Source organism: Stigmatopora argus, chromosome 6, assembly GCF_051989625.1.
Source record: "Stigmatopora argus isolate UIUO_Sarg chromosome 6, RoL_Sarg_1.0, whole genome shotgun sequence".
NCBI classification, from domain to species: Eukaryota; Metazoa; Chordata; class Actinopteri; order Syngnathiformes; family Syngnathidae; genus Stigmatopora; species Stigmatopora argus.
In genome coordinates this window covers 5800516-5814757 of record NC_135392.1, presented here as the reverse complement: position 1 = coordinate 5814757, position 14242 = coordinate 5800516, and the positions used below count along the sequence as shown (strand labels likewise).

Here is a 14242-nt window from a genome sequence, read left to right as displayed (position 1 = left end):
ACAGATGGACGGTAATCACCGCGCTGGTCAGTAGAAGTGTCAGAACAAGTGTTTCAAGCTCACATCAAGTGAGTACCAGTCTGGTTACGGTTACTATCCTGGATCCAGTAAAAAAAAGAAATTTGTTACCATTTCTGAAATGAAAATGGATAAATTGCTTCAACAGATGCCTTGGAGGTTGAGAGTTACTATATTACAGATCTCAATATCCAACTCTCTGCCTATAAATAAATGCATGTTGACAGAATTTCAAAAAAAGAGTATTTAAAGTTAAGAGTGGTTAGATTCGATCCCAGGTCCAACCTTTGCTGTGGGGAGTTTGCATGTCCTACCCAGGCTTACGTAGGTTTTCTCTGGGTACTCCAGTTTCCTCCCACGTCACAAAAACATGCATGTTAGGATGGTTGGCCACTAAATTACCCCATTGATATGAGTGTGAACGTGAATGGTTGTCCGTCTCCTTGTGCCCTGGTATTGGCTGGCCACCAACGACTAATAAAATGAGATTTCATTTTCCTGATGAGTAAGGGATATTTATTTTGGTATAAATTAAAACAAAGTACTGTGATTATCTTACCTCATCACCCATGTGTGGCAGGTATTCGAAGCGCATAGGGGGACAGAACACCTGGTTATGCATATCCATGAGCTTGTGCTTGTCACTGCGAGAGTCCATGTTGTCCACTGCATTCTCGATGACATCGAGTCCCTCGTGGCGAGACGTCTCCAGGTTGTACTCCGCGGACAAATAGGTCCTAAATGTCCTAGCCAAGCTAGCATGGTATCCCAGGTCGCAGCACTGTATAGACAAATATTAAGACATAAACTTCATCCATTCCTTTATTCATTTTAGACACTCTTTATCCGGGTCAGGGCCGTGGGGTCCTGGAGCCAATCCCAGCTGACTTTGGGGAAAAGGCAGGGTACATCCTAGACTGGTCACCAGTCAGTCGTATAGCACACAGAGAGACAGGTAACCAGTTAAAAAAAAGGGAAGCATTTCAATGCCAGATTTACATTTGGTCCCAAGTTGATCTTCCAAAAAAAGTAGTTCACATCCCTATCAGAATTAGCCTAGTAGGACACCAGGGATATTTACAGAGACGTATTACACTGAGCTGTATGAAGTAGTCCAATTAAGCAAAATGATGTTTTGGAGGAGTTTTAAAGAGAGCTGGGGTCTGGGGTGTCAGTTGTGTATAAATCACTAAGCAAACCCTCCTTAGCGCTCGTTAACTCTCTTTACTTTGATGTAGCCCAAATAAGATACTCAAATGAAAGTAGAAACTGACTCAGCGAAAGAAATTTACAGTTTTCTCTTAGTTTCCCCCCCCAACCATATTATGTTAAACTAGGGGTGTGACGATTTATGTGTTTCCATTGAAACATTTTGATTTTGCAAGTTCAGTTCATTTGGATACAGCTTCTATATCTATTGCTTAAGGTCAGGGTTAGGGTTAGGGGACCTCATTGGGTTTACAACACTTAATGGCATCTGCATTAAGCATCCATTAATTTTTTCGACAGATGTCATGGCAGGATTATGACAGTCTTCTGACACTGTCATCAGAAGTATTCAAATAGTCTTATCAAGTGATGTGCCAAGATGTTCAAGGCTGGTGTAGTACTGACTTCATCACGTAACATACATACTATGTGCCTTACCTAATGGGAATTAGTCCGATTGCGACAAAATATTTTTTAAAGAATATATTATAAACGCTTTGTGACATTTCTGTTTAGGGGTTTGTTAGTATTTGTATTCATAACTTTCCTTGTGATTTTCATTCATTTAAGATGGGGAATTATTCATCAATAATGTGCCCTCCATTTGAAGCAGCAATCTGTCTCTAACTCGAAATCCGCTGGGATCAACTGCATCTCATCCGCGACCATAATGAGGACCAGATGTACAGAAAACGGATGGATCAATGTAGTTGCCACTGCAACTATAGCATTTAGAGAGAAAAAAGGTTTCTATCAAATGATTTCAACCATACAGACGGAAGAAAACCTAATTTATCTAGTCCATCTATCTAACAAGGCAATTTAAGTTATCATGTCGATACCTACAACCATGTTTACATTTTTTCAGTTGAGGAATGGATCCAACAGAGTCTGCTGATGTTTCCAATGCTGTTGCCAGAGAGCGTAAGGCAATAATGTGGAGTAAAAGCATTGATTCACTCAAATTAATTATCATAAGGCCTTAATGAGATTGATTAAGAGTGTTTGATAACCACCAATGGTAAGGGATAAAATAATTTGCAACGTGGCCATCATGCTGAGCATGGGAAGACACGGAGCTCGGCACAATTGAGGAAATCAATTATAACTCTTATATAAGACAAATTAACAAATATGTCACATACTTACATCGATCATATCGGCAACATCGTGAATGTAATATTTGGCCACCACGGCGTTCGTTGCAGCCAGATTCAACAAATAGTCATTGCGGGCTTTGGTACACTTCAGTTTATTCTCAGAGTACTTGGCTTGCCTCTGAAGAGGAGAGAAGAGATGAAGAAAAAACACACATCAGTTGGGTAAATCGAGGCAGATGTGTGTGTGTGTGTGTGTGTGTGTGTGTATGTGTTTGCAGGCAGCTGAAGCTCTGGGACCCTCAAAGAGGCTGAGATGGGAGCAGAAAGTTTGGAAACACTCCAGGGAAGATGCATCTACATTAGTCATGTGTTAAGCGGAGCAGGCAGGCCCGTGTTTAGTCATCAATGTGTTTCTCAGGACTCAGGAGACTGTACAATGCTGATAAAAAAAGGCTGCGACTTTACCAGTTGCTGCAGTCAGTGCGCAGAACACAAAACAGGAGCTACAGCATTCATTATTTTTTGTGTATAATCCTTTTTATTTTTTTATTTCTTTAAGACACATTCAAGAAGGACCGTTCCAATTCGCCCAAGCCAAAATGTGAAACAAAAAGAAGACTAGACCAGGTATAGTAAATTTAACTTTAAATATTTTATTTTTTTTGCTTCTTCATAACTGTCTAATAACGTGCTGTGCGCTACCAGTGCCTGGTAATATTAGAGACTATCGCGAAGAGTGCAATAACACCAAAGTGTGTATTATGAACATGTAAGTGTGACAACAGTTTGTCCCCATATTGACTTCTTTGTCGCTTTATTCTAATTGACATGTTGATTTTCTTTCAATGCAGAAGACAATGTTTAGGCTGTAAGGCCTGCAGACTGCTGTGGCCTTCCAACACAAAACTTGAGAAAGACTCATCGCTCAAACTGTCTCATTCAGGAACTTTGTCCACCATTTTATTTGGTTTCTCAGGCAAATTGTTATCTCCAGCACAAAGGAGGTTGGGTATATGCAACTATGACCTGTGCCATTGTCTGTGCTTAAAAATGATGTTCTCAGTCTCATAGTTGGAAAAAAAAAGTGATTTGTTTTATGCAAGTGATTTATATTAGGGCCTTATTTAATTTGAGATAAACAATACAAAATACTCATTGGCTAACAAGAAGAAATTGCCCTTTATAGTACAAGGGTTGTTCACTTTTTAACTGTATGCACTTGTGGTCTTTGTATACATCATTAAGCCACTTTAAAGGAAACTACCGTACCAATAGGTAGGTAGCTAAGTAGGCTATATTTTCACCTCAAAGTGTGGTGCAAACACAATATCAATAGCTGAGAAACAGAGGACTAGAAAGGTGGAATATTCATTGCTGCACTGGTTTATAAAAAAGTGCTCAATTCCTAAACCTGCACCGTCCTATATAAATCAGAAAGTGTCATCCTTTGAGCCTTTTGATTTCCTGCACCTGATATATCAAGGGAATTTCATTTGCATAAGGAAATTCCAGAGGAAACTCCTGAGTGAAAACTGTTGAAGGTAATGTTTTTCTCCTGCAGTAGAATTTTTGCTCAGTTTGGAGTCTCCTCAGAGAATTTAGTCGGTGCTATAGTTTGCTGCTCTTTATCGCGCTCATATATTTATATATATATATATATATATATATATATATATATATATATATATATATATATATATATATATATATATATATATATATATATATATATATATATATATATATATATATATATATATATATATATATATATATATATATATATATATATATATATATATATATATATATATATATATATATATATATATATATATTAATGCCTAAGCCAAGAAGCTAATGCTTTATACTCCTTGAATTTGCCCATTTATTTTGATGGCTAAATTTAATACAAAGCAAAAATAGCCTGTACACGTCGAAAGCAGTGGTGCAAAAATTACTGCTCGACGGCCAGTTGTTAATTTAACTGTCCAATCAATTTAAATATTTGAGTGCCAATTGATATTTTGCATTTATAGTTCCGAATGCATGAAAGCAATTAATGGTTAAATTACAGTATCTATGGGAAATTGGTCAATTGATAGCTTTTAAAGGAGCATTGCATAAGATTTGCAGTTCAATTACTCAATAATGGGCGTAATCTTTCAATAGACATTAAAGAAATATTAATTTTACAGTTCTCAAAGGTTAAACCGAGATATGCCCATCTTAATAGTCGATTGTTAGTTGTCATTCTTTGTCCAATATTGGATGTCCCGCACCCCTCCACCATCAGCCAATTACGATATCAGTTTGACTTTTGAGATGAACTCAACATTTTTATATATTGCAGTTTTAAAATGGCCTGAAGACACCAACCTTTTCTTTCATTTTCTCGATCTTTCTTACAGAGCTGCGCCGGGACTGGCGGTCTTCGTGCCGCAGAAGGTTCACGTTGAGATCTCCCGACTTGCTAAACTGTTTCTCCTCCTGTTTTTCCGCATCCTTCAGCTTGCTCTCGGCACTGATGCTTTCCGTGTGGTACATGTGGTACGTCTTCATCACCTGTAGGCGTTCAACAATGGATGACATTATGCTTGTACCATCATCTCATTGGACAGACTCAACTGCCTTTGCAGATGGTGAAAGTGTTAAAAGTATAAAATAAGGATTATAGTGATTCCAGACAGGCTGCAAACACACCGCAGGTACTCGCAACACTGTTTCAGGTCCAGCCTATATATCCTTGCGAAATACTATTGATTTTCTATTAAGTGGGAGCGTCTTAAATTAGAGTGCATTCAAAAGTAAAAGACTTGTGGTACATATTTAGAGAAGAATACAGCTGCTACATTTTCCAATCAATCACTTGAATATATCATATTTTTTAATGTGACTTCTTATTTGACATTTTACCTGGTAAAATTACAGCAGTTTTATTTAGTAGTAGACCTTTTTAGTCTACTAAATATTATTTATCCATTCAAATCTGTTGTTCAATGTGGAGGTGGTTCGATTTAAAACTAGAGTGTTGTAGTTTGACTCCATTAGTATGAAGAGGCACTTTAAAAAAAAGACAATCCAATGATTTACAGAACAGAATGCGTCTCTGAGAGCTGTCATCTTCCAAATTCTTCAGTTTTTTCCAGTGCCTGCTATTCTCTTTCACGGTGGCCTGGTGCATCAATCAGGCCAAAATATATGGCAGCAATACACGTCACCACACATGGAAACTCTCAACAGAATACAGGAAGTCATACTTCCAATCCAACCGTGCATCCAGCCTCTTCAGTAAGCTTGAATCTTATCATGTTTTTCTCTTTGCAATCGCTCCTTCTAGTAGTGCTGAGATACTTCAACGGTATCTAAGGTGACAACAGGATAAAGCAGTTTTCATCCTTGTTTAAGTTTAACCATATGCATCTTCATCACTCTTGTAAACTGGCTTCCAGATGTGAGTGGCATCATCAAACATCCCAAAAGCATTTTGACCCTCAGGATGTTGGACAGGCAACATAAACAGTGTGAAGCATTTGTTTCCTACACCAGGCTTCCTGTGATTCACTAAATAATATACACTTAGGCACTACAGGTCCTTTCGTCTCCTTAAGAACTGCCTCTGATAATAATATTTTTCATTGCTTGACTTTGAAGAAGCTCCATTTAGTCCCGTCTTTGTTTGCCATGCCCCAGGAAGAATGGGAATAACAGCAAATGAGGGGCAAAGAATTCAAAGGTAAACGGTTGTAAAAAATATATATATATTAAAAAAACTTTTTGGCAGTATACAATTGGGTGCAAACATATTGTTGAATGTCAGCAAGTCCATATACTTGTAAACAAATGGAAATGATGCACCCGCTGTTAGTTAATGCAGAACCAAAGCGTATAATTGCAACATAAAAGTGAAACAAAATTTTAAATGTGCACAAAGTGAAACTAAAGACGTCAAAATTAGGATTAATTTACAAACAGGTAGCTTCATTTTGTTTAAACCTCTCAAATGGCTAGACTTCATAGTAAAAACAAAAATATATCTATTCGCAATAAAGTATGCGAATTAATGGCACAAAAACTCAGACATATTATACAAAAAAAACATTCTTAAAAGTAGTTTGAAATCTCTTTTGCCTAATGCCAGCTGGAACAGAGTTGAATTTCCTCAAAACTCTAATAAGGTCAAGTATATATAGAAAATGGATCGGATCGTTTAAGTGTACCTCAAGTGGTCATCTGAAAAAATGAGTGTGGTTTATCAAGAACAATTGCATCCAAATATGTTCATATTCCGCTCATGAAATTAAAGTTCATTTAGAAAAGCTCGGTGGAACTTTTTATCCGTGACGCCATGACAGCTCATATTTGGTAAGCAGGCGAGTGGAGTTGTGAAGCAGGATTGTTGAGAGGTTAATGTGCGTTCAAGTGTAAAGTCCCTCCTTGTAAAAGATTCTGACCTGAATGCAAGTGTAAGGATGTCTCAATAAATCAAACTCAAACTCAATAAAAAATAAAGGAAAAGGATAATCACTAGTTTGGCATGTCCAAACAACAATCTAGAAAAAAAACCAAGAAAAATATTATAACGCCAGATATTTTCAGCTAATATTATTACTTATTCTATGCATATTTGTTCTCAAAGATATTAATCTGTATGTTTTAGAGGGGCTGTCTTCCTACTGCCTGTGAATCGAAATAAAAGTCAACATATTTATGAATGACAGAGCGAGGCAATGAAGGAAAAAAACCTAGCAAATCTGTGAGAACAAGGAAGCAGCCAACAGACACAGACGGTCCATCAAAAAGATAACACCAACCTTATTGATCTAGCTGTGGATATTAAGTTTGCAAAGCCGGAAATTAACACAAGATGAAGCAAAAAAAAAATGTTACTGAAAACATCAACAGGAAACTTTAAAGTCTTTGCACACCTTACTCGTTCCACACCTTGGCAGACTTAAAAGATGATACGTCTTATCTTACAGCCTTTCTTGTCTGTCTCCTGAGCTCAGGATTTCACATTTTTTGGCTAACCATGTAAACTGTTAGAAAAATCACCATGTGTTACAAAGCGACTACAATATTAATCTGGCTATTTATGAAAGAAAGGAAACTCTAACAAGGGTTAAGTCGGAAAAAACAAAACATTTAACGCTTGAAAAATATCTACCTATGAATATAGAGTATGTGTGGCCGTTTTGATTCATTCATTCATTTTCTGAACCACTTATCCTCACAAGAATCGCGGGGGCAAAGGCAACTCTTGGTTTCTTTTCAAGATGGACAAACATCAAGAGATCACTGAATTTAATTAAGACTATTAAATAATTTTACAATACTCTGAATTCTCCACTTTAGATTACAGGTGCTCTAATAAATTTGTTAAACACTTTGCTTATGTAATTTTGAGTACACTTTATATGAAACATCAAAAAGTGGAACAGAAGAGAATTTGCTGAAAGTCTCATAAAAATTCATATAAAAGATGTTACTGACAGGGCTGAGTAAAGAAGATGTAATATGTGGAAAAAAATGCTGCATGGAGGAAAGAATAATAAGGAAAGAAAAGTGCATTGTCTAAGAAAAAAGTTGTTTCTTTTTCTTTTTTACAAGCTTCCATTGCAGCAGGAGTTACAGATCAATAAAATGGTGTGCTATATGACAGAATGACACTTATGAACCTTTTAATCCACACAGGCATAATGTGATGCAAATTGCTCACTTTTTATCAGAGAAAATATTGTTCTATTCTATCTTTCCCCATTTTAAAAAGACAAGATTTTTTTTTCTAGCTCAGAATTAGCAGTACAACAGCCCTTGGGGGAAAAAAGATTAAGGGAGGGGAAAATAGAGAGGGAAAAAAATAAAAGAATATGATCAAAAGCCGCAATTAAATAAGAAAAAAGTGTTTTACTCACAGTGTAGAGTTCATTGGTGACCTTTACCAGCTCCTCGTGCATCTGGATTCCAATGTCCTTGCTCTGAAAGGCAACAATACAACAAAACAGCTAATTATGTTTCAAAAATGAAAAAATGTTGAACGTTCCAGAATCTAAAAGGATAAAAAATACAGTAAGCACAAACAGTAATACCTCATTTATCGTGATTAATAGGTTCCAAGACCTGCCACAATACGTGAATAACAGCAATGTGGGGACGGTGATTTTATGATGTCTATTTAATATTATTTATATAAACCCTCGTGGAAAAAACACACCAAAAAATTAAAAGCAAGAGAGTATAACTAAATTTACTGTGCACAGGTGTTTAAACAAAAAGGCAGTGGTGGTTTTGAGTGAAGCTCAAGATGTGTTTGCTGTACAGGCAATAGGTCCCACTCAAACAAACGTCAAAATAGATGTGATAAATGCTTAAAATCCCATAAGGGCTTGGGCAACTGGTGAATGGCATCAGTGTGCAACAGTGGCTCTAAAGTGAGACAGACTGCGTGTACTGCAGAGGCTTGGGGTGGGGGGCAAGTAAGCATTGGATACATGTTGATGCAACACAATGCAAGAACTGCAATCATTTGAAGGCACCCTAGTAATTCGTCATCTACAATTCACTATTCTTTGAATGTATCTGTAGGGAACGATAAATGTCAAACCTCAAATGGTTGTCATTTTTCCACTATTTTAAGAAATGACAAACATGGCATCTGTAAGCTGTTTGCAAAGCCTCCCTACTAGTAAACACCTTACATTTAACAGGAACTCATACTCCCCTAGGCCACTAAATAGTAAACATGCTTTTAATTGGCAATTTTTTATGTGTAGTAAAAATCAGAAAATTGTTTTGTTTTATCTTCATAGTGAATATATTATATCTATTAGTTTATTAATTGTATGACAACAATATCAAATAGTACAGCAAAATATCTTACAGTATAAACACAGAACTGTAATGCTGTATTTACCTTTCTTGGTTGAATAAAACATCAACTGATGAGATGTAATTTACATAATCTTCAAGTCTTTCATCATAATCATCTTAATATGAATGTACTGCCAACTCCTTCCTCTAGACCAGGGGTGTCAGACTCGGGTTGGTTCGCGGGCCGCTTTAACGTCAACTTGATTTCACGTGAGCCGGACCATTTTAGATATAATATTCAGATTTTTTTTTTTTTATAAATTGATTAAAAGCCCGGAATATTCAGTTTTTTATAGATCTAAAACAATGTTTATTTTAGCTTTTTTATATATTTTTAGATTTTACAAAATTGATTAAAAAATTACAATTATTGTTTTAAAAGGGGCAAAATCAGGAAATTTAATATACATCTATACTTTTCATTTTAATTTGATCCTAAAATAGAAAGTTGGCACTCATGATTTACTTTCCTGGGCCACACAAAATGATGCGGCGGGCCAGATTTGGCCCCCAGGCCGCCACTTTGACACGTGTGCTCTAGACACATCCCAGCCATGCCAAACGGGAAAGCAAGGAATTACTCTCCCTAGACTTGAACGCCGTTACGTGCTGACTAAATTCTGCTAACACATAGAGGTGACAAAATATTTTTGAAAGGGTGTCTTTCAGGGCTCCAAACATCATCTCTAACATATAACTTAAGACAAACAATATACCGTAAAAAGGGCCAATATATTATACAGTATAATCTAAAGTGTAATGTAGTAGTAGTCAGCATTTCAAAGTTAAACACCTCATATCCAGTCTATCTTTCTCCAACAACCCCAACACCCCTAAGGCGAAAATTATGAGTCGGCATTAACAATTCATGATTGTAAATCAATGTGTTTTCAGACAATAGGTGTACTTTCACATCAGCAGTATGTTTTTTCAAGCAGCAGGCTATATAAATGTACTGAGGGCAAATCCAAAACTGAGCGCTTTCCTTTTCTTCCATTTTCCCCGTACAATTAACTGACATTAAATACCATGAGTGATTATACTGCTGTGAAGGTTATCATGTGATTCTTCATCGCATAAGATAAAAAGGTTCGGGGATGACAGTCATTAAGTATTAATTTGTTCAATCTCTTCATCATAAAACCTTTTTTCATTGTTTAGTGGCTATTATATGTATACTACAACACCCCTGTTCAAATGCAACATCTTTTTGACTTACCAGCTGTGAGACCAGGAATTTTATAATGTTTTTCCAGCATTAACCTAAAACCTCTACAACTCTAATGAAAAATTTACATTTTCAAGATATCTACTACAAATGAAATCAGATGCTATAGTTGCGCATGTATGCTTGCTTTATTACTATATTTATTTATCTTCCGTACTACGCTTATCCCAGCTGGCTTCGGGCTGAAGGCAGACTATGACCTAGACTGGTCGCCAGTCAGCCGTAGGGCAAACAGAGAGACAAATGACCATTCGCACTCACAATCATACCGCCACCAGCAGGAATTGAACCCACGCCTGCCTGCACTGAAGTCAGGCGAGTGAACCACTACACCATCAGGCGGCAATACTATATTTAAACTAATGTAAAATGGGAGGAAGCACACTACAGCAGCAGTCCAAAGTGTCTCACTTAGCTCCAAACAAGATTTAACTGTTCTAATCGGTTTTGTGCCAACACTGACTGCTACAATCGTTCACAGATTCATAGTTCCTCCGATCTTGAGATTGGTCAAGGATTCAGCTGAAGAGAAAGAGCCTATATAGCCAAATAAAATGCTTTCACTTAAACTGTCCACTGTAATTATGCTGATGAATAGTGTTGTGTTTATCCCAAACATACCTTTTGGAAATACGTTCCACTTTGCTTTCATTGGACCACAGCACATTTTCCTGAATGAATTTGGAAAACTAGCTCCCAGATGTTTTGACCAAGATTGAGACTTGAATTTACCAAGTATGTATTTGTTATGAAACTCAAATTCTTATTCCCTTCTGCTATCTATATTCTCATGCACATGGTCAACACCAAGGTTTGCCAAGCCGCAGACTGATTGAGTTGTCAAGAGAACAATTACTTATAGATTCTAAGAATCTAGCCCAATCGTTGGACAAAAACATCAATGACGTGTATTTGTATAACATTAGTAACCTATCGTCACAGGGGTCTTGGTGGTGACCAAAAAAAATTAACCGTCAGGCTTGGTTATTCTGTTTTGTCTTAAAGTACTATTATCCATTCATCTTCTTGGTATTTCCCAGCAATCGCAATGCAGTGAGGCACTTAGCTGCCTCTCAGGGGTTAGTTTTGTACAGCAACAAATGCTGAGTCTCAGGAAAAGAATTACATTTGACTCTGCAAATAAGGGTAATATGTGCTCTTGGTGTGTAATGTATGCTATTGGTTATGAAGTACATCACTCTTGCACACACAGCAACATATTTGGGACTAAAACAACAGCACCATAATGTACTTTCACGAGAACTGCTTGATTAATCATTTTGATTCCACAGGAAACCAAATTCTTCTATCAATAAAACTAAATAATTGATGAGAATCAGGGCATCCTAACTGAACACCAATGTCATTTAAAGCTGCACAATAAGGTGGTTGCATGGAGGTCATCTCCGCCTCAGAAAAAAAAAGTCCATGGTGGATTTAGTTACCTACAAAGCCTACAGTAATCCATCTGTAAACATTGGAAATCTAATATTCTAGACCAGGAGATGAAATAGCTACTGATCTTGTGCAAAGGTAACATTACGAGTGCAAATCATTGTGAGACACATGGAATCCCACCATTGTGGAACTAATAAAGAGCTTACGGGACACTATTCTCAGTGAAATGTAAGGCTAAACCACTGTGTGTAGAAGTGAATAGTCCCACTGACCTTTTTAAAGAGGCGGATGACATCTTCACTTATTTGAGCCAAGCGGAGGATGACGTTGTTGGTGTAGATGTCACTAAGCGTGGCATGGTCACGACTCTCCCGTCTTGTCTGGTTCAGAACCAGATACCAACAGTTCACAGAGGATAGCAGATGCTGGTCTTTTCTAGGAAAACGGGACAGCAAACCAGGGTCACATAAATATTTGTTATATTTTGAAATTGCATGTCATTGTCGTTTTCTGGTCATATTGTACAATACACAAGAAATGGCCATTGTCACTTGTCTTAATTTTATTGGTGTTCAATGTTCAAGAAACCCTGAGAGGACAAAAAGAGGGAAGGAAATTATTGCAAATCGCAACCGGAGTCTTATGTTTTCATGGCTGTTTGTTGGGGGTTTAGTATCTGCATTATCAAAGTAGACCCTCTGGAGATGATGCTAATGCTAATCACGTTTTAGGAGGCTGATATCCAATTACTAGTCCTGGGACTCATAGTGTAACTCACACTACAAAATCAGCATAATATTTAAACCCACATTAACATGAGTGTCACGTTCGAGCCATCGGTGGTGGTGCTTGTTAGGGAGTCGGATTATAGGCGGAAATAACCCCCACAGAATTTTAGAACCTGGCATCTATGGCAAAGAACGAAATAAATGTTAGTGAAGATTTGGATAAAGGTGACAATAGAGCTAGTATTTTCTGTACCACATACACTGTTTCATCTTGGCCTTTAACTCTGGCAACTTTGACATATTTGCTATGTTTGTGGGTTGTTTATTAGTCTTTAATTATTGATAAAACAAAATTTAAATACTTAATGGAACTAACACTGGGCCCTGCCTGCAGGATATATCTAATTAATTTTATTTGGAATTGAGAAGTAGGCCAACAAGCAAGACTAGTACCAAATCCACCAGAACCTTATTGGATATGCTGGATTTCATTGCAAGGTTGACAAATTATGAATTAGTTTTATAAGCAATTGCAAATTTAAATGGGCCAATTTAGGGTGGACGACCTATATCTACATTCTCATCATGTTTTCCTTTATTCTGATTCTGTTTAAGTAACCAAACAGTATGTTGCAGGCAGAGCTTCTTTGTGACCAAGGTGTTTGGGGACTAAACATATTTAGATAATCCCGGGAAGTGTTTGGATTTTCCTGATCAGATCCCAAAGAAAAGACTGTCCCTTGGTTCTTTTTCCCTTACACGCATATGTATGCAACCTACAAGCACAGTAAGACATTTTATTAGGTTCGTACTTTGGCAATCTACGTGTGAGCAACACAAGACGACCAGATTTTCCTGCGCCATTGCCCTCATTTCACACTAGCAGGAGGCCACTAATTAGTGTGTGACCCACATGTCTGGTAAAATTTCAACCTTTTGATATACAGGCTATTCTGTATTTTCCATCATTAATAGGTTGGACTGATACTCTATATAGGGGAATCTATCTAACATCAAAGATCTTCCTGCAGCTCTTCTTCCAATTGGTCCTGGGAAGTTGTTTGTGGTTCTATAGAGAGCAACGGGTGGGGTCAGTATTAAATGGCATGGCGTCATGGGTATTTATATAGAGGATATCATTAACATGGAGAAGGTGATGCACTGTCAAAGCCATGATAGTGCTACATCTCTCAGTTTTTCTGTCTGACACACATGCTATTTAGAAAAAAATCTAATGTGAAACTGTTTGTGGGGGAGTAATTTGATTCAAAGATAAACCCATTTCATGATGTCACCGTTACATATGTATGCATCGGGTACAACAGACAGTATTATGCAGCCACTATTTATGCTTGAATGGCATCATCTTAATCACTCAGATCCTCTGATGTGTCCTAGCCAGGATTCCCACAAGGTAATGTGTATCCATCAAGCCAAAGACGTCTTGTTTGATGCTCTTAATCCTCTGCATACAGTGTTTGCCTGCTGCTTATCGACCAAACAGTCCAGACAACAAGAACCGTTTCCAAAAGCAAGATTAGTTTGTGGGCCACATCCTGTAGATTTATTTTTTCTTTAACTGTTTTGCACAGTGTAGGAAGACTGCCAATTTATGTGAATGCACAGCTGTATCCAGACAGGGGCCTTGAGCTTTGGCATAAAACTGCAAAAGCAACACACTGTGAAGCAGC

The 14242-nt window shown here is 37.3% G+C and overlaps 1 protein-coding gene across 4 annotated transcripts in view; it reads right to left on the bottom strand.

The window, feature by feature from the left end:
• The window catches only part of srgap3 (SLIT-ROBO Rho GTPase activating protein 3), a 43546-nt gene that overhangs the window by 14742 nt on the left and 14562 nt on the right, over positions 1-14242 (bottom strand). For all 4 annotated transcript variants that reach the window (XR_013300498.1, XR_013300497.1, XM_077601977.1 and 1 more), the window contains exons 3-7: positions 12096-12258; positions 8243-8305; positions 4707-4892; positions 2377-2505; positions 578-799 (exon numbers count right to left, since the gene is read on the bottom strand). Coding sequence is in view for 2 of the 4 variants with exons in the window: in XM_077601977.1 (XP_077458103.1) it covers positions 578-799; positions 2377-2505; positions 4707-4892; positions 8243-8305; positions 12096-12258 (763 nt within the window). In the remaining 2 variants the exon portion in view is untranslated. The remainder of the gene's footprint in view (positions 1-577; positions 800-2376; positions 2506-4706; positions 4893-8242; positions 8306-12095; positions 12259-14242) is intronic.